Source organism: Meriones unguiculatus, chromosome 3 (assembly GCF_030254825.1).
Source record: "Meriones unguiculatus strain TT.TT164.6M chromosome 3, Bangor_MerUng_6.1, whole genome shotgun sequence".
Lineage (NCBI taxonomy): Eukaryota > Metazoa > Chordata > Mammalia > Rodentia > Muridae > Meriones > Meriones unguiculatus.
Window position 1 is genome coordinate 15045906 of NC_083351.1, and position 20970 is coordinate 15066875.

Genomic DNA, 20970 nt, shown 5'->3' on the forward strand with positions numbered 1-20970 from the left:
GTACAAACTGGGTCAGTCTGGCCTTAGGAACCATCCCTGTGCTGCTGCACATCAGAAGGCTGCTTAAGAGTGAAGGGTTGGTGCTGAAGTCACTGCAGGCTTTAAATACAAGCTCTTAAATCTTAAATTATGGTTCACTTATTCGATATCTACCATATATTAGACCTTATCTAAGTAAAAACGACTGGTTTTAAAGCTCAATTCATTATTTTATGATGGAGCTAATTTGATAATGGCAGCTCCTGGCATGATTCCGTGACGGATCTACTTGGCTGTCTCCTGAGAGGAGGCGTTCCCCAGAGGAAGGTGCTCAGTTCTGCGGAGCCATGGACCAAATACATTGAAATAATCTCCTGCTTCTGCTTTCACAGGTCCTCTGTGGTCCATTAAGAAGTAGTTCTATGGCAAGAGAAAAGTGTCTGTCACATGTTTTATTGTTCAATATTTTCACTAGAGCCCTGTGACCTTTTTGCTCAGAAAAATCCATGGACAAAACAAGAAAGATCAAGGAAAGTAAGACTGTTGAGTTGTGAGTGTAGCTGAAACATGTGGCCAGTGAGAATGAAAAGAATAGAAAAATAACAAATTCACAGGGCTGTGGAGATGGGGTGGTGGTTAAGGCAGCTGCATGAGCACGAGGTCTAAGAGTGGATCCCAACACCTATGTGTTAGGTAGGCAAAGTGTGCCTGTAGCCCCATTGCTACAGGGGGTCTCACACAGAGGATCACTGGGGCTGGCAGGCCGAGATCTGGGTTCACTGAGAGACCCCGTCCCAAGGGACAAAGTAGAAGTAGATAAAACAGGACACCCAATGACTTCGAAGTTGCTTGAAAGTTTTCTTCAATGCTTCTGCTTGCACAGTGTGTGCACACTTGCACACAAGTGCACATACATAGCATAGGAGCATGGGCATGCATACATACAAAGAAGAATTCACAAAAAACGAACAAATAAAAAGACCCACAAAGCATAGGGGCACACACTGTATTCTCAGTCCTTAGGACGCTGTAGTCCTGCACTGCACCCAAAGAGCTGGCCAGATGTTCACCACTAATTGGATCAAACCAGCCAGGTGTGAAAGGGCTTTCAGATGGCCGTGCTGGTGCACACCTGTAACCCTAGTACCTGCGAGGCTGAAGCAGGAGTATTGCCATGAGTTCAAAGCTAGCCTGGGCTATATAACAAGTACCAGGGCAGTCCTGTTTCTAAAAAGGTTTCCAAACAGGGCAAGCTGTTGGAAGCATACTATTTATGGGCTTGCTGTGGGGAAGTTTCATAGAGCTATTTATTTGAAGAGTGTTTGAGGGTTTGGTTCTTTTTTTTTTTTTTTTAACAGAAAAAAGAAGAGATTATGACAAAAAGTAGTGCTAGAGTCTGGCACAGCCATGTCTAATGGGAACAGCGAAAGTCATAAAGCCAGCATAGCTGCTTGATAAAGATCCAGCAAAACTGAGCCGCATGTTGCAATCACCATCATGCCATCTTTCAGTTTTGCTCTTGATATCTGTGTGTCGCATGCTGGAGGGCGGTTGGGGGAGGACTTTTACAACTTGGGGAATTAGGTTGATGGGAAATTTCCCAGGATGCGTCCACGCCTTCTCCCAGGAGTGCTGTAAGCTTCCCCAGGAAAGTCCTGAGCGTGCTACCCCTTCCGCTTTTAGGGAGCTGTCCTTATCTTGCCCTACTTTAAGGCCTTCTCTGTGCCCTAAAGGTTGTAAAATAACATAAAGACACCAGAGGTCTCCTTACGAGGCTCTGGCTCCAAGATATTCTTGGAACATCTGCTCTGTGCTTAACTCAGGAACAAGATAATCACAACAAAGTAACCTCAAGAAGGTCAGCAGGAGTCGATAGGCTGGAGGAGTTAGCAGCAGATCACATCACAAACCTTTTTCTACTTATGCTTAGGTGACCACGTGGCATATAGGATTGGGGCCATATGAGATGCCTCTCAAGGAAAAGATGCAGTAACAAAGTTAGATCGGCTGGAGTTATCTCTGCCCTACACTGAGGCTTATACTGATAGACAAAGAATGGTATGGGAAAATGATAAAAGATTGAGGTATCAGGACCTTCCTTTCTTAATAAAGCTGGCTGGTACCGGGCCACTGTGGTGTTTTATGATCAAGGAACAAAAGAATACCAAGATAAGACATATGAATAAATTCTACAAAGATATAATATATAAACACTGTATTTTGCCAGAAATTGAATAATAATTGCAGCAGCTTTGGCCTGAGGATTTTTCTTGGGCCTAATGACAATTGGCGCTCTGACTATTAAGAGTTAATAATACACTGCTCGGGACATGGCACTCTGCCCAGGCTGGCTTGGAGATTTTCTTTCTGTCTCATGCCCTTGAAACTGCAAGAGCTGCCAGCCTGAGAACTGGCTGCCATTCACCATATATGTTTGATTTGGCAAAATATGCCTCAAGATTCTTAGGAGTTGGGTTATGGGGTCGATGAGGAGAAATGATTGTAAAAGATAACTCTGTTCTATCATGGTTTATCAATGATGACTAAACTTATGACCAAAAGGAAGTTAACACACATGTCTGGGAACAAAAAGTAGTATTATCTATATAACTTGGACCTGTCCCTACCCACTGAGTTGTATATCAATAAGAGGCTCCATGGCTGCCAGTCAGTCAAGGCTGGAAGATTGTCCTGACCACTGTGCCTGACTCCGTGCTTCCTCACCTACTCCTCACGTCCTCTCTGGAACCTGTCAACTGCTGGGGTGGGCCCCTGGCAAGGGACCAACTTGGGAAGGCTTGGTGGTGGGCGTCCTGTAAGGCTCTGCTGGCTTTTCCAGCAGTGTATCAGATTCATTTTGAATTGCAGTAACTGGTGTCTGCCTGATTGCATGCCCCTGCAGGTGATTCTGAACTGCTGTGAGGGCAAAACACCCAAGGAGACGGTAGAGAGTTTGTTGCACAGAGTGACTGAAGAGAAGGCCCTGCCTGCCGAGAGCCTGGTAAAACTCCTCCAGGCAGTGAGGACAGCATTCCCAAACCTGGGCCTCCTGCTGGAGAATTTGCAGAAAGTCGCGGAGTCACCCGGCACCACAGGTACTAGTTAATTGTTCATTCTCTGAACAGGAGCTGCTTGTACAGAAAATCACAGCTTAAAGCTGCCTTCTGGCCCCATGCTGGGAAGATGAGACGCAAGTTAAGAAATGGCATTGTGAAGCAAGCTCACTGTCACAGAGCAGTTGGAATCTGAGGACTTCACCCCATTAAGCTCCCTCCTAGGGTCTCTTTCTTCAGATTTGTTAATGGGCCCTCCTCCCACAGGACTGGCCAGGGTTATCTGTGAAACTGAACGGACAGAGGGGCCCAGGACGCCATGCATTCCAGCAGACCCTGTGGATGGATGTGAGTGGAAAATTCAAATCCTGATTGGCCCCTTCCCAACTGTGTGCTACAGTCCCCTACAGATAGCTACAGATAGCCCGCTTGGTGTCCCTTAGCCCAAGGGAGGGGACCCAGTTCCATTCTTAGCCCAGCGGGAACTACTTTGCCCCTATCCCAGAGCATATAGATCCAAGATGGCTTTCAGAAAAAAATGATTTCTAGGAAACAGAAATACATACACACACACACACACACACACACACACACAAAGCAGGGCACAAAATGAAGAAGGAAATAGGCTATTGTCTTTCTCCCCAGTCAATGCTGAGATATGTGCTCAGGTTCCTAGACTGCCTTATCTTTTAGTTGTATGGTTTCCCCTGTTTAACCATATCAAAACATTCTCTTGCATTTCTAAAAACTCCAATCTCCTTTAAAGGCTGTGTACTTTTCTGTCACAAAGGTGTGCTTGTTGTGATACATGGGCCCTGATGTGGCAGATGTGTAGGCCTCAGTGCCATTTGTGGCTGTCTGACCCTAAGCATGCAGCTTCACTTTATGCACTTCATTGTTCCTGGAATGGGGGTAAGAATTGTACCTGTCGCCTTCATCTTTTGTGGTTATTGTGAAATGACGCCTGTTAAACATTCAGTGAAAGTGCCTGGCACATAGTAGGCCATCAGCAAATATTAGTTGCTGTCTTCACAGTCAGCATCATCGCCCTTTGTCCTTTGGGTTTTTTTTTTAGGCTTACTTTCCTAAAGTGGATTTACTGGGTCAAAGAGAAAAATAAATGTGACTGTGAAAAAAGTTAAGGGACAGGCACATTGCTTGTATTTTCTTTGCCTTTAAGGAAGTATGACTTAACAAAGCAGCTAGCAGATGGGCTCAGGGGCATCTGAACACTCATCTTCCAGGCACCACCTTATCTGGTGTTTGGGATCACCACATGGGTCCTTTACCTCGGCCGGGCATTGTAGAGAAAACCCGCTGAATGAGTACATCAGCGCCTCTTGCAAGTGCAGCCTCCTCATTCCCTGCCTGCTGGGCACTCACTGCCTTCTACCATGCACTAGCCTGTTTTCATGACCCTGACACACAGGTGATTCTGTGTAGACCAGAAGAGATCTGAACCCTGTGTGTGCAGCCCTAGGCTGGCCACAGGACCCCGCTCCACGGCATAAACAGCTCATGCTCTTGTTCTCCCTCACTTGTCTGTGACTCTTCTGTGACTTGTCTGTCTTCTGTAGAAGCCCTTGGCTGCTTTTGGTGCATCAAACATTATTGTTCCCATGCTGTCCTTACAGCCCACATTAGCCCCGATGGTTACGGCGCTGAGCTATTAAGAAAGTACCACGAAAACCTGTCTGAGATTCTCACAGACAACCAGGTGCTGCTAAAGGTGATCTCAGATGTGAAGAGCTTAGCCCCTGGAGACAGAGAGGTGAGCAGATGGGAAGGGGGCTAGGAGGGAAACTGTGGTTATGTATACATACATTTACATTTCTATAAATACATATACACAGCTATGTTGAGATATGCCAAGAAAGAGAACTAGAAGGTGACTCATTTTTTGAGGGAAAGTGCCAAATAGAATAGTTACAGTTTCTTTTTAAAGTTTTATTTAGTTTGCAGAGTGGACAACTTGCAGGAGTTGACTCTCTCCTGCTTGGTGAGTTACAGGGATGGAACTGTGGGCGATAGACTTGGTGGCCAGTGCAATTATCCCCTCAGCCATCTCACTGGACTAAATAGTAGCAATAAAGAAAGGCATTCATGAGAAAGAATCGAGAACTTTGTTACAAAGAAGAAATCTGTCTGTATCTAGGTTTGGTAGCACATACCTATAATCCCATCCCTAAGGAGACTAAGGGAAGAGGATTTTGAGTTCAATACCAGCCTAGGATGTACAGTGAAATCTTGCCTATAACCCAACCAAACCACACACTCACACTCACCTTCAGCTAAAATTATATTGTGTGTGTATATGTTACAAGTCACAGTCAGGGCATTATGTATATTAAATAAGATTTCTATAACTGGGCAGCATCCCTGACTCCATACCCCACCCCCTTTCACACAAAGTAAATTTTGATTTTAAAAGCCTCCCAGGTTGAGAGAGGTGAATGTTGAAAAGCCTTCCCCTCTAGAACATAATCACTTGAACCCCGTGCTGAGACTTAACTGTTTCACCCCCAGCTCAGGGCCAGAGTTTTTCACACCCATGTCCGTATTGCATCTTGAAGGTCATGGAGACGCTTGTGAAACAGGACTCTGGTTCAGGTGGCTTCAGTTCCCTCATGTCAGCAGCTCTGGAAAGGAAGACTCTCTCTGCAACAGCCATTTGGCAACTGCTGCTAGCGGCTCAAGAGACCGAGACCTGTCCACTGAACCTGCTCCTGGAGGAAGTAGGCAAGGAGCCTGGCGCTGGTGCTTTCTTCCAGGCAGGTGAGTTGTCTGCCCTCTGCCTTGGTGTTGCCCCTATAGAGGCCACTGTCGACCCCCAGGAAATAAGAGGACTTTGTTAGGGTTGCCGTCTGCGTCCTTGCCTTCAGGAGCAACAGCAAGTAAGTGCCTGTATTTTCCTACACAGTGGGGTGACCGTACATGACCAAGGTACTGTGTGTTTGAGGAGGGCAAGGAGGACAGATTCTGAGTGTGTTCGGAAAAGTGGTGTTTGAGGAGCTAGAGAGTGACTCCTGAGTCAAACATGGCACAGTGTCCACACACATAGAGACATCAGGTGGTAAATACACACAAAGGCTTAGGAGTGGAAGGAAAAACACGGCTGGCGATTGTGTTGAGGGATGTGGGTGTTGACAAGCCTATTCCTTACTGTGCTCTAGCTGTAGTGCTGTTAGCCACTCTCCTCACTCCTAGCTCGAATGAAGAGACAGATGAGGTATTGTCTTAGTGAAGAGTGCAGTCGAGAGGCGCAGGAGAACGTGGTGCCCGTGGCTTGACTGAGTGTCCAGTCTCCTTTTCTTTCAGTGACTGCCCCAGAGAGCGCTGTGTTGGAAGCAGTCCTGAGGCATAGCAAGCTGGTCACAGAGGCCATCCAGCAGGCGGTGGGGCTCGAGCGCTTGTCTTCAGAGGAGGAGCACCTGGCTGAGATTGTGAAAGAGGTGGGGGTGGGGAGTGGAGGAGGGGACGGAAGTGTGTGGGGCATTGCTTCTGTAGACCTTTGCCAGGTAGATGCCTGGAACCACATTCCTACTCTGCAGCATGACTACTGCATGCATAGTGCTCCACGAGCTCTTCAGAACACCAGCTCTTCAGCTTCCCAGCCCTAAGTGGCAGGTGATGTCATCCTCTTTTGCAGAAGAGCGCAGGCTTGCACAATTGTGTTTCTGGTCTAACATACTGGAGAGTAAGCTGTGAAGCCAGGATCACAACCCCAGCCTGTATATCTTCCAACTGCCTGAGCTTAGAGCAGCTGGGGAGATGGTGACTGTCCTTTGCCATGTTCTCGGGAGCAGTTGGTCTCAGATGAAGGAAGCTGGTCTTATTGTGTGTTTTCTTCCGGCTCCTTGAAAGAGTCAAGATAAACATTAGATAGAATAAAACTTTGCCTAGATGGGCCAGCAAATAGTGTCAGCTCATTTTCTGTGAGGCATCTCACACTGTGACCAGCATCCCAGAAAATAAATGGGGCTGAGGAAGATTCAGAGATGTCCAGACCCAGTCATGTACACCTCAAACAGGGAAGGATAATAAAGGAACATAAGATTAAGCTACAGATGTACTGAAGTGTCCTTTGATCCACGTAGACAGAGGGGCAGGTTTTTAACCATCCCCACCGGTGACAGCCCTGCCTCAGACAGGAAGAAGGTGGCAGACACTCCCACAGAGCTCCAGAGGCAAGGCTCATCGGCCCACCTCTCTCCAGAGTGCCGCTCATGTCAGAGCTGGGGCCTCTGCCATTGATCGTTTTAGCCTCACTAATTAGTTTCCTGCCTGCCTCCTGGGACATCAGGTTTATTTAGATAGACTTGAAAAGAACAGAAATAAAATATCTTCCAAAATGAAAGTTCCATGTGGCCATCTGTGGATGATCTCGCTTTATTTTCTCAGTATGCTGACACCCTGCCCATAGCTCTAACAATCTGAAAGAGGACAGCTTTGAAATCATTTTCCTGGCCTCTTTTAAAGCCCCTATTTGAACCTACTTTAAAACGCTGAGTTTCTTTATGAAAGAAAATGATGTTTAAAGGGGTACATCTAAGTGTCTAAAAATATGAAGCCAGTCTTCATGCAGAATTACTTCTAGACATAGAGACAATTATATATTATGAAAAATTATCTTGATCTCGACAGAAGCAGCAGCTGCCAGATGCTATAGCCCCCTTCCTGTGCTCACTCTAGAATCCTATACCTCCCCTTCCTGTGCATGCTTCTAGACTCCTATACCCGCCCTTCCACCCCAGGCTTCTGTGCTCAGATCTAGAAAGGCTCCTCGCGGAGTGCCTTGTGCTGTGACACAGTTCCTACAGGAAACATAAGTGCTCGTTTGTTCTCTCAGCACATCACGGTATGTGCTTCACTGGTTTGCATTTTGCTAATTTTCTTATCCTCTGAAAAACAGAGCTCTCTGCACATGTCTCAAGGAGACATAGAAACCACCTAGAGATGGAACTGTGTCTCGTAGAATTCAATTTTTCCACCCTGATGTGGAAGATCATGGAGAAAATCTGATGTTAACACAGCTCTGTCTCTGGTTTTCATTTAGATGCTGAGCATATCCTCTGAGACAGTGAGTCCTGAAGCCTCCTTGAGAGCAGTGCTGATCAGGGCAATGGAGAACTCTAACTCAGCCTCTGTGATCTGTCACCTCCTGTGCAGCGTCCACCAGTCTTTCCCTGGCCTGGAACCCCTCATGCAGGAGTTGGCACGTGTTGGTAAGGAAACGGGGTGGGGGTCCTCCTGGAGCCCAGGGAAGTTTCTATATTGAGGAAAAGAGCAGCGGTTGGTGTAGGAGGATGTGCTTCAGGATATTTACTCCTTTATGTGCTGTTGGGACTAACGGCCGGAGCGCAGGTGTGACACGGTGCTGTTTGTGTTGAGTGGGAAGTAAAGATGACAGCTATATTACTTCTGAGTTTCCTGAGGAGCCAGTTAATCTCCAATCTCCTCTAAGAGTGTGTTAGAAAAGTTGCAAAGCATGATAGAAGCCGAGCCCTGGAACCATGAGTCTTCTCCTGTGCAGGTTTCCTTACCAAGGAAAACGGAGTGGAGAGGTGGAAGGTGACTGAGGTGCTTCACCCTGGAGCCAAGGACAAAGAGGAGAAAGCAGCCAAGGCAGCTGGAGAAGACTGCCAGCCCATGGAACAGAAGGATCTGGGGGAGCCTGGGTTTGTGCCAGAGCAGCAGGAGAAAGACACTTCTGCCTCCCAGGACTCTGCCAAGAAGAGCTTCGTCTGCAAAGCCTGTGACAAGAGCTTCCATTTCTACTGCCGGCTGAAGGTGCACATGAGGCGCTGCCGGGTGGCCAAGAGCAAACAGGTGCAGAGTAAGGACAGCAGTGAGACCAAGGACTCGGAGAAGGAGCTGGAGAAGCACCAGCTTGAGGCCCGCAGAGCGGGTGGAGAGCCTGATGTCCCCAAGAAAAAGAAGAAGCGGCTGCCAGTGACATGTGACCTCTGCGGAAGGGAGTTTGCCCATGCCTCAGGTAGGTCAGAAGCAGACATGAGGACAGTGGCTGCAGATGCTGTCGCCTGGGTTCCAGACTGGCCCCAGTGTGTGCCATGAGTGAGCGTGGCTTCAGCTCTGGGACAGACCCATAGAGAGGCATGGTGGTCTTCTGAGAAGAACATAGGCTTTGGGTTCAGCTCCCAGAACATTCCCAGAACATTGCTCTCCCAACTGTTGCGGGAGGCGGGGGGGAGGTTCCTCACCCCACTTGTCTGTTCTGTTAAGAAGTTTGAAGATAAAAGAACTACTAAGTGCCTAGCACTACACCCACACATTGTCAAGTTATAATAATTGTATCCAGATGTTTAGCATCAGGCTTGGGGGTGCCCATATCCCTTTTACCTAGTGATAAGGAACTTACTGATATGGAAACCCTACAGTATTACATCAGAATCATTTTGCCTTGCCCCAGATGTCTGGTAAACCTAATGAAACATAAAAGTGAGTTTTATTTCCCTCTTTGTGGGTAGAGGAGTCCTATTTAAGAGAAGGGTGGGGGCTGGAGCAATGGCTCAGTGTTAAGAGCATTGACTGTTCTTCCAGAGGATCTGGTTCAATTCCCAGCACCCACATAGCAGCTCACAACTGTTTATTAATTCCAAAATATGACACCCTCACACAGACATACATGCAGGCAGACCACCAATGCCCGTAAAGTAAGATTTATAAAAAGAGAAGGGTGGATGGGGAAGATTGGCTAAAAATCTCCATGCCAGATTTAACGAGGAGTGAGGTTAGGACGACTGGGAAGCAGGTGGTGGACTAATGGGCGTGAGAGTGGCATGGACAGGATGCTGAGGCTAGGGTGGCCCAGCCTCCTGTGGCCCAAGCACGAGCCTGGTGAAGCAGCTCGTTTGGGCATCCTCCTGCTGTGTTCCTAACGCTACTGCTGGTGTCCCCTCTGGGCATGACACCCTTACTAGGCATGCAGTACCACAAGCTGACCGAGCACTTTGACGAAAAACCTTTCTCCTGTGAGGAATGTGGAGCAAAGTTTGCAGCCAACTCCACCCTAAAGAACCACCTGCGCCTTCACACCGGGGACCGCCCCTTCATGTGCAAGCACTGCCTCATGACCTTCACTCAGGCCTCAGCCCTGGCTTACCACACCAAGAAGAAGCACTCGGAAGGTGAGGGCATTCCCCAAAGCACAGTGCCACTGGCGAGGCTGAAACCCATTGGGCCTCTGGGAGGCACACTAAGCAGGGAATTAAGGCGGAAGTAACCGTGTTTGTATGGGCTATAGGAAGCTGCCCATGAGGCCTTCTGGAGAGTTGGCTTGAGCAGCATTAGGACTTTGTGGTCAGAGTCTATGTACAGCTGGGAATTATTTGCCCTTTTGATAGAGTTGAAGCAGGAGAGAGGCCTGAAGGAGTACTTCTGTGGCTGGGGTGTGCTGGGTGACTAGTCTGGAATCCTTGTTCCCCTGTAGCTGCCGGCCTGAGGGCTGGGGAGGGGCACTGACAGGTGCAGCGCTGTCCGTGTATCCCAGGATGGTGGAGGAGAACCAGGTGGGGACCAGCAGGTGGCTGGTCTGAGAAGGACTCGGAGCTCCTAGGTGTGAATAGCCATGCCTCCGTTACCTTGGCTGGATGGTTTCAGAGGCACCGCAGCCTCTTAATCTCAGCCCTCTTTACTTTTAAAGCGAAACCTTGGTGGGCCGCTTTGCTCAACACTGCAGTGGCTTTTCATCTAAAGTGGGAAGTCTGAGTCCTCATAGCCTGCCAGGCCAACCGTGATTCAGTCCCTGCTCCGATGACATCTGTGGTCGTGACTCCCGTTGCTCACTCTCTTCTGCAGGCACTGCTTTCCTTGTCAGGCTGTAGGCCCACCAGGCACTTCCTCCATGAGTCCTGTGCTTGTTCCCTTTCTTGGGGCTCCTCCCTTCAGAGGTCTCCACTCCTCTTCGCTCCCCAGGCACACCTTCTTGTGATGGATTTTGGCCTCCTTAGTTGAGGCCACCCTCAGCCTGTTTCTTTTACTTTTCTCCACATGCTCACCATGTGGCAGGCATCTGCACCGTAGTTCGTTCCCCCCTGGATAGTGCCCCATTAGAGCACTGTGAAGATGGAGCTGCTAGTCTTTCAGGGAACTTGGCAATAGAAGGCCCTCAAGAAACAGTTGCTGGAGAGAGAGAGAGAGAGAGAGAGAGAAGGACTTTTTGGGAAATGGATTTCTTAAGTGCTGTTCCAGACATTGTGTGGTGGGGAAGGAAGTCATTGCTGTGGTGGAAACTAAGGCTGGAGAGCAGTGGGGGATGGATAGGGCTGGGGGCTACTGTTCACACCATCAGGGATGGCCTCAGAGAGATGAGCAGTCCAGCCAGAGGGACATCTGGAAGAAAGGCCATACCCCTCCTCAGTGCAAAGGAGCTTCACCTGGACCTCAAGAGCTGGAAGCAGAATCACGAAGGGACAGGGTTCAGGGACTGTTGAAGGTCAAGACTTACAGGGTTTTCTGAAAAGCCAAAGAAAGAACTTTGGTTTTCTCCTCGGTCCTCATGAATTACCCCAAAAAAATAATAGCTTAAAATAGTACATGCACCATGTTAAGTTTCTTTTTGTTGTTTTTGTTTTTTTTTTTTTTTGGTTTGATTTTGGTTTGATTCTGGTTTTTTGAGACAGGGTTTCTCTGTGTAGCCCTGGCTATCCTGGACTCCCTCTGTAGACCAGGCTGGCCTTTAATTCAGAGATCTGCCTGTCTCTGCCTCCCAAGTGCTGGGATTAAACGTGTGCATCATTATTGTCTGGCTCACTAGAAGGTCCTAAAGGCTAAAACTAAGGTTTCATCTAGGATGACTTGATCAGAGGTTGGGGTTCTTGGAGAGACTCAGTTTGTAGCCTCTGCAGCTTCTAGTTACTGCCTTGACTTTGGGCCACACCACTCTGGCCTCTGCACCTATTGCAGGCCTCCTTTTTGGGTTCTGACCTCCCTCATATCTGGGACTGTCCTAGGCCACCTGGATAGGACAGTGCAGTCTGTCATCACAGGATGCTGGACTCAGCCACAGCAGTGACTTATAAGGTGACAATAACAGATTCTTGTTACAAGAAGCCGCCACAGACTTTGGAGCAGAGTGATGACAGGCTGGGGTTCACACTGTGTGTATGTGCTTGTATGCAAGCGTGTGCTTGTACAAAATCTTACCTCAAAGCCCAGTCAGTAAAAAGATGAGAACGAGGCTACCTGCTCTAACTAAAGGGGTCTACTACTGGGCATGTGAATCCAGAGCCCTTCCTGCCACTGGCTACTGCCTGGCCTGGGAGGAGCTGGAGGCTGGTGGCAGATGCCGGTTCTCCAGGCCTGCTCATCATGCTTTTCAACTCCGGTTACATTCTTGAGCACATGGGGAAGTGAAGGACTCCAGGCCTGGGTGCCGACTGCAGTGGGTCACTGGAATGCTCCGTCCCCTCTGAATCCCTAGCTCACACTTGCAGAAGTAGGGATCCATGCTATATTTTGTTGTTGTTTGCTTTGTTCTGTTGTGAGAAAGGGTCTCTCATAGCCTAGGCTAATTTGCAAGGGGAACACACTGTGTTTTGCAAGATCTAACTCACATTTCTGGACAGAAGGACCATTCTGTTGCGGGGAGCGGAGTGGGCTCTTGCTCTGTGTGGAAGCCTGATAATCAGGCAGGTTCTCTTGGAGACAGAGCTTTGTTCTCATCTAGTTGTGCTCACCCACTGTGTGATGGGCTATGTTTGTGAGGTGCATGCGTTTGATGAAGTGCCTCAGACCTACCCTGCATTGCCTGAGGTAATGTCACCTGCCAGTGACATTTCTCTGGTGTGTGCTTTAGAGTCGGCTGTGTTTGCAGGAGTGCCATCGTGTTCAGTGCTTGTTCTCACACGCTCATGTGCATTTGCAGGGAAAATGTACGCATGCCAGTACTGCGACGCTGTGTTCGCCCAGTCTATTGAGCTGTCCCGGCATGTGAGGACCCACACGGGGGACAAGCCATATGTCTGCAGGGACTGTGGAAAGGGTTTTCGGCAAGCCAACGGCCTCTCCATCCACCTGCACACCTTTCACAGTATGTACTGTAATCGCCGTGTCAGGCACCACAGGCCACACTTGGCACTGGGGAGGCCTTCAACAGCCGTAACAGATCTTTCCCTGCACCAGAGCTGGGCCCCATTCTGGGTCCTTGTCTTCTGAGTCTGTAAAACCCTCAGTCCCTTAAAAAGATTCTCTTCCTAGCACATCACTGTGCTTCCGCTTCTCTGTCTGGCCTGTCTCCTTGTCTCTTTAGCTCACCAGTGTTTGGCTGGCAGAAGCAAATTATGTTGGAAGGAGAGAGTGTCTTCACTGTCAGACTCACAGGACACGGGGACAATTCCATCAACCCATCCAGCTTCCATTTTCTACCCTCCCTCTTTCCACATTCATCCTGTTTTCATCCATGCTTTTTCTAAAGAAGCAAGCCTGCCCCTTCCTGAGTTAATGTTCATTGTGCTAGGCAGTGCAGCCATGTTCCCTCCAAACTCCGCCTGGCATCTCCCTTCCACATGCCGTGCTGTTTCGCCGAGTTATTTGCGGCTGCCCCAGCTGCCTGCCTTTCTCACAGAACTAATGGAGACACACACACTGAGAGACCCTGTTGGATGGCTGACCCCCGACATTTTCTTCATCCTCCCTTGCTGTAGCCATATACAGGACAGATCATGGAATAGCAAGCACAACAGAGCAGGTAGACCGAGAGCTCATGCTCTGAAAGTCATGTGAGTTTAGACTTGAATTTTGACCCTTCCACATACTTTCCTTGAGACCTCAAATGAATTTCTTTGCCCTGCTAAGCCTCTTCTGTGATTTTCAAACTGGAATAAATAGTAATAGTGATGTCAGCACCTTGACTTGTTGGAAAATCTAAATGAGATCGTCTTAGCCAGGGCTCTATTGCTGTGAAGCGATACCATGACCACGGCAAGTCTTATAAAGGAAAACATTAAATTGAATCTGGCTTACAGTTTCAGGGGTTTAGTCCATTATCATCATAGCGGGAAGCATGGCAGTGTGCAGGCAGACATGGAGAGCAGCTGAGAGTCCTACATACAGATCTGCATGTAGCAGACAGAGAGAGACACTTGGCTTGAGAATTTCAAACCTCCCAAGCCTACCCCTCAGTGACGCACTTTTTCCAACAATGCCACACCTCCTAATCCCTGTTCAAGCAGCACCACTTCCTAATGACCAAACATCCGAGTATATGAGCCTAATCAGTCCACCACAGAGACAGCACATGGAAAGCACTAAATACTAAATTCCTTGCCTGACACAGAAATGCTCAGTGAATGCCAGGGATTGGTGTCATTGATGATAAGTGCGGCCCAGTTGGGTACCAAATGTCACCCTCAGAGCCTGTGTTTCTTGCATGCCAGGTACCTTGCTCCTGTTCTCCTGCCCCTACTTTATTTCTCATGCCAGTTTCTAACTATAGGCACAGTGTCACACAGCATGTGCTGTCTGTAAAACTGTCTACTTTTTTTTGTCAGCCACCCAACAAAGACTGTACCAGAGTTCCTATGTGCCCAATATGTGGGAGGACCCCTGGGTCATGTACCTCAAGGAGTTAGCAAGACTGTCCAGAACTCCAGTCACAGCGATCCTACATGAGGGGGTAGCCTTCCCAGAAACAGACTTAGCCTTCACACTCTAGAGCCCACTGGCCTACCCTAGAGTGCAGCATTCATGCAAGCCCAGCATTCAGGCCCCGCTTTCACCCAGCCACAGCACTGCTCATAGAAACTGTGTCACAGTGTCTTAAAAGACAGTGTGAACCTGGGATTTCCATGGGGAAACTAGCCAGTGATTGTGAAGGCTGCTGCTGGGCAGGATTCATGAGCTAAACAGAGTCACTATACTCACAAGTGTTCTGCTTTGGTCCCTTCTTATGGGCAGAGGACTTTATTATCAAAATAGTTTACTTTCAGTTGCTTTAAGAAAAAGACTGATGTTTTCTGTCATCTATATGGCAGAAGGGTCCATCAGCAGTAGTTCTTATTTTTGAGGTCCCACTGAGGAGTTGGTATGTGCATGGGTACATAGGTGAGATCTCTTCCCAATTAGATCCTTGGACAAGGTATTGGCCGCTCTCTACACCTTGATTTTTGTTATCTTGAAATAAGACTCACACTAGAACCTTCTCCCCTGGGCTGTGATGGAGCTAACAATATAAGGTTCCTGAACACACCTACCCAGTGTTCACCAGGAATCTGTGCAAAGACTTTACTATTGGGCATCAAGTGGGGGCCGGAGACGTGTCCTTCCATGGCCATTGGCAGGAGACACAGTGACACTAGGGGGTGTGTTGGGAAGTGGAAGCCACAGGCATGTCACTGCAGACAGCAGGAGCAAGCACAGTACTCCCTGTAAAGCAGAGCGGAGTCTGACATGTAAAAGGAGGGGAGCAGAATAATGCTGGGAGATGGTGAATCCCAAGGCTTGGCGCTGCACTGCCTCCTTGGGCATAGGGAGTAGACCAGATTGTTGCCACACTAGCTTGGGATCTGGGCTCTGGCGCACAGGGAGTCCGAACAGCCTTCCCTCTTTCGGTATGAGATGGGGCCTGTCACTGACTGCTGCTTGCCTGTTGTCTCCCTCTGCCCCTTCCTCCCCTTGGATGCCCTGCCTGGAAGCAGACATAGAAGATCCTTATGACTGCAAGAAATGCAGGATGAGCTTCTCCACGCTGCAGGATCACCGGAAACACATCCATGAGGTGCACTCCAAGGAGTACCACCCCTGCCCCACGTGTGGGAAGATCTTCAGCGCCCCTTCCATGCTGGAGCGGCACGTGGTGACCCACGTTGGAGGGAAGCCCTTCAGCTGCGGGATCTGCAACAAGGCCTATCAGGTGACCCGCCAGAAGTGTGCCCTTAGCCCCGCCTTACTGCCCATTGGAGTTTACCAGCATGTTGTCCAAGCTTGTCTCTAGGATGGGACAGATAATTTGACTCTAAGAAAGTATGGGCTGAGGGTGTCCTCAGTGAATACACACGAAGCAGCCACAAGGGTCCTGGGTTGCATCCCAGCAGACATTCTCTTGGGAGTCCTGGTCAGAGTGAGCTGGGCAGAAGTGTGAGCTGGCAAAGGATTCCAGCCTCACCGTGCTGTGTTAGTTTTCTCTGTGGGTGCTCACAGTCTGTGGACAGTTGGTTGACTCCGGGCATGAAGAACATGGCCAGTGAAATCACACCCACAGTTGCTGCTTGCCTCTCAGGAAGGGCTGTGATGGGGATAAGGCTGGATGTGATCCCTAGGAGACCAAGGACTTGTAGAGAAACACCCCCAGTGCACTTTAGAGTGGGGACCACATAGGGGTGCAGCTTCTGCCTCTGCTCCATCAGGTCACGCCACACCCCTGGCCTCAGCAGCACTGCGGTCCATCCCAGCGTGGAGAACACATTCACGCTCCAGCCGGCCAGGTTTTGATCCTGCTCTGGCCATTTGATCCTGTGGCCCTGGGCAAGTCCTTAGACCAGCGCAGTCTGTCTCACTGGGAAGACCCTCACATCAGCTCCTTAGCTTGTGTGAGGGAAATCACTGAAGGGTCCGATGAGCCCTGCCTGTAGTCTCCTTTCCACTAACTCCAGCTCCAGCATTCAGCGTGATTCTGGGTCCAGGAGCTGTCTCAGAACTTTCTCTCATTGCTGGAACTTTCTAGACCCTAACGTTTGCCAAATGCTTTGCAGCAATTGTCTGGTTTGTGGTACCACAATCGGACACACCACCCAGATGTGTTTGCTGCCCAGAACCATCGGTCACCCAAGTTCTCTTCGCTGCAGTGCAGCTCCTGTGACAAGACCTTTCCCAACACCATCGAACACAAGAAGCACATTAAGGCAGAGCACGCAGGTGAATCTGGAGTGCTGCTGAGGGTGGCGGAACTCGATGTCCTCTGCCCAGGCACCGTGGTGATTGCCTTTACCCTTCCCTAGCACACCAGAGGAGGTCACCCTGTCCATCAGGAGCAGTTTAAGTGGCAGAAATTCTTGAATCCCTTAGCTTAGAACACTGTAAACCCCAACTAGCCCTCAGGAGACCCTGCCAACACCTGGAAAGGGTGTTGGTTTCAGGATAGATGGGTCCAGGTGGGAACCTTAGCTCCAGCACTTAGCAGCTGCATGACCTTGGCAGGTGACATCTCTTTTCTGAGTCTGTTTTCTCTCTCTCTCTCCCTCTCTTCAGAATGGAAGTTATTAATACCTCCCTTGCAGGTACATTTGGGGATAATCACAGCAGCTGTCAGTTACAGAGCATTTCCTATGTGCAGAGCACCAGCACTCTGTATTTTGTCATTTAATTCTCAGCCCCCTTTGCATCCACACAGCCTGGACCACATCAGTGCTCTTTACCAGTAGGTTTCCCAGATCTCGCCAGGCACAGGTTCCTAACACTTGGCAGATGCTATGTGGAACATGCGTCCTTGCCCCACCCAGCTCCATTCCCCTCCAGCTGCAGAGGAGCCATCCTTTCATCCTTTCCACCACTTCTTTCCTTTCACGCTCACAGATCTGAAGTTCCATGAGTGTGACCAGTGTAAGGAGCTCTTCCCCACACCAGCTCTGCTGCAGGTTCACGTCAGATGCCAGCACTCAGGTCAGTGGCCCTTCTGCATGCCCCTGAGCTCAGCTCTAGGGTGTGAGTCTTGGTTCCACCATCCACAGCTCTACAGCCCAGCCCAGGTCCCTTTACTGACTTGTGCCTCCATTTCATCTGGAAGACTTCATGTCAGTATCAACTAAACACAAAGCCGTGAAAACCTTAGACCTGGCCCCTGTAAGCAGCCTGTGGGAGTGCCATGACTGTCACTGGCACTGTATTTCATCAAATATAAATTGAACTTCTTTTAAAACTTTTTATTGGTTCTTTGTAAATTACATATCCTGCACCCAAATCCCACTCATCTCCCCCTTCCCTCTTAACCTGCCCTCCACCCTTACAGCCTCTCCCCTCAAAAAAATCTCACTGTGGAAGCTGTAGTGTGTCACAGTGTGTCCCTCAGTACACCTTTTTGTCCACACTTCTTTCCTTACATAGGTTCATTGCAGTGAGTCATTGGTCTGTTTCAAGGCCTCTGGCTTGTGCTCTACTATCAATACTAGAACCTCACTGGGACTCTTCTCAGATACCCTGTTGTTACCCTGTGTCATGGAGATCCTGTGGCTTGGATCTGTAGGACCAGCCCCTTCACGGTGCTCCCAACAGTTCATAGATGGGGTAGATGCTGGGGTGGGCCAATTAAAACCCTGGATCTGGGCCCGAGAGGTATCCGAGCCCATCATCTCTCCCAAACCCACATTACTGAAGTGAGCTCTTGTGCCCTGTCCCACCTGGTCTATGCAGTGCCACAGCCAGCAAAGGGCAGGGCCAGCTCTCCACTCTCACACCCTTAGGGCTGGCTCACCTGCAACCCCCACCCCCACCCCAGCCCCACAACCAGGACGTCCTCTCATAAGTGTTGCAGCCATCAAGGAACAGGACCAGCTCTCCCACTCATATGACCCTGGGACCAGCTCTCCCACCTATCATAGGTGGTGGGGAATTTCCCCCTCATTGCAGTGCTGAGACAGGGCCAGCCCTCCCACTCCCATGACCCTGAGGACAGCCCTCTGAGGCCACCTGAAGCTATCATAGGTGGCAAGGGGCAAGGGTGGGGTAGGGCATCTCTCCCTCTCCCAGGCCACTGCACAGCAGACAAGTGGCAGGGCCAGCGCTCCCACTCTCACACCCTTGGGGCTGGCTCACTCCCCTCCCCCTGCTCCAGACCCTAGCAGGGTCAGCTCTACTGTGCTGCTCAGGCGAGGTACAGGGTCTATTCTCCTGACACCAGGACCAGGTCTCCCATCTCTTGCAGGTGGGGTGGGGCATCTCTCCCTCATCTACGCTACTGCATTGGAGATGAGTGGCAAGACCAGCTCTCCCATGCTTATACCTTCTAGGCCACCTCACCCAAAACTCTTGCAACCAGGGCCAGCTCTACTGTGCTTCCTGGGTAATGTGAAGTACTGACTAGGGGTGGGTCAGATCATCTGCTCTCACCCAGGCAAGGGGTGGGGCCAGTTCTGCACAGTCCTCAGCATCAACATGGCCCTTAGTGGCTGGCCAGATCAGAGATGTTGGCCTGGCCTTTGGTGGCAACAGACCATTGCTACTGCAGGGCCATGAACTCAGACATGACCCCTAGTAGCAGCAGAGGCCAGGATCCCACCATGGCCCCAGTTGGAATCACTGGCTACTCACATCAGGTTCTTCCTCACTACCCTCGAGTCTCCAGTTTTGCCCCTTTTCATTGTGCCCACATCCTTCTGTTTCTCCTCCATTTATCCATCAGTTTCTTGCTTCTCTTAGTGGTGCTTGGGGTCTCTGGTGTCTGGGATCATCTCAGGAATGATCTCAAGAATGCTGTGTTCCACCTATGCAGTATGGCACTGGATAGGAGTCATCTTGGGTGTGAACCGGCCTGGGGACTGGTGGTTGTCTCAGGCTTGCTTCCCACCTGGGTCACATGACCCTAGGCAGGGGCAGGGGTCATCTCATCTCAGGTTCACTTCTACCCAGGCCACACATAATTAAACCATTTTTAAAGAACCATCAAGAAGGAAAAGTGCTGCCAATGAAGCTGTGCTTTCTCATCATTTGAGTTTGTAGCCCATTCTAAGTATTTAATTTTGATACAGATTTCATGTCAGTCAAGTTCATACATAAAAAGGAAAACAGGAATAAATTAAGGGAAGACTTGAGCTCCACAGAGTAGCTTTTGGTCCTTTTCCAGTATTACTCTGCCGTCAGAGCACTGATAAAGCACAAGCTATAGGGTTCCATCAAAGGAGAGGAAGCCATTGGTTTGGTCTCCTGAACACCTCATAAAACTGGGCCGCTTTTGGTCCCTGGTCTTGGAATATAGCTAACAACACTCCATTTGCCTCTCCCTCTTAGAGCACTGGATCCCTGGGAGGTGAAAGTGTACCCCATCCTGTCTAGAGATGTTTTCCTAAGCCATAGACTCTGCCCTGCAAGCCTTGATGTTCTGCACGCCTTGATGTCTGTGCATGCACAGTCATTGATAATGGCTCCCAATTGCAGTGTAGCCTGCAGCAGTCAGGTGCCCTTGATCCCATTCAGAAGTCTTAAGATGTGCTTCTTGAGCCTGAGAATATAGCTCAGTGGTAGGCTGCTTTCCTAGCACCTGCTTGCCTAGCAAGTTCCGTTCCCAGCATGGAACAAAGTGCTTCTTGGATCCAGGAAACGCAGTCCCATTGGCAGGCTGTCCGCTGTTGAGTGCACAATGGACATCAGCATGTGTGATTCAACCAAAATCTTCTGCAACTGACACTGTGGCCTGGGGGTCCCTAGCCAGCTCTGTATCCACATAAGGAAGGTGGGTGAGCTTGGGGTCCCCTGAGCTCTCACTCTGCCTCTAGCTCCCATGCTCATTGTGCCTTCCTCTACTTCCCTTGCTCTGTACCATCATTTCCTCTACAGCCAAATGATGTCTTTTGTCGCCTCCTCCTACAGGGACGCAGCCATTCCGGTGCTTGTACTGTGCGGCCACTTTCCGCTTCCCCGGAGCGCTGCAGCACCATGTCACCACAGAGCACTTCAAACAGTCAGAGAGCACCTTCCCCTGTGAACTCTGTGGCGAGCTCTTCACCTCCCAGGCCCAGCTTGATGGCCACCTGGAGTCTGAGCACCCAAAGGCGACAGGCACTGAGACCCAGGCGGCCGCCTCTCTCATGGTGCAGGTGAGTCTTGGGCCACTGGATGCACAGGGTGTGAGTACAGGGTTCTGGGGCCTTCTTTAGGGCAATCTGTCCCAGCATCTACTCCCATTCTGGAGGGCTCACACAGGTTCTTACATGGTGCTCTCCTGACCTTAGCATCTCTGAATAGGAAACTGTAGTTGTTGCTGGCCCCTAGG

The 20970-nt window shown here is 49.6% G+C and overlaps 1 protein-coding gene across 6 annotated transcripts in view; it reads left to right on the forward strand.

Annotated features, from left to right (window-relative positions):
* Positions 1–20970, forward strand: part of Zbtb40 (zinc finger and BTB domain containing 40) — a 70956-nt gene that overhangs the window by 45140 nt on the left and 4846 nt on the right. For 4 of the 6 annotated variants that reach the window (XM_060379271.1, XM_060379275.1, XM_060379273.1 and 1 more), the window contains 13 exons: positions 2882–3074; positions 3300–3380; positions 4667–4803; positions 5606–5807; positions 6351–6484; positions 8089–8257; positions 8566–9027; positions 9974–10180; positions 12919–13083; positions 15686–15903; positions 16742–16904; positions 17562–17648; positions 20568–20794. In XM_060379271.1, the coding sequence (XP_060235254.1) occupies positions 2882–3074; positions 3300–3380; positions 4667–4803; positions 5606–5807; positions 6351–6484; positions 8089–8257; positions 8566–9027; positions 9974–10180; positions 12919–13083; positions 15686–15903; positions 16742–16904; positions 17562–17648; positions 20568–20794 (2445 nt within the window). The remainder of the gene's footprint in view (positions 1–2881; positions 3075–3299; positions 3381–4666; positions 4804–5605; positions 5808–6350; positions 6485–8088; positions 8258–8565; positions 9028–9973; positions 10181–12918; positions 13084–15685; positions 15904–16741; positions 16905–17561; positions 17649–20567; positions 20795–20970) is intronic. The other 2 variants (XM_021631460.2, XM_021631463.2) reach the window with 1 other exon arrangement.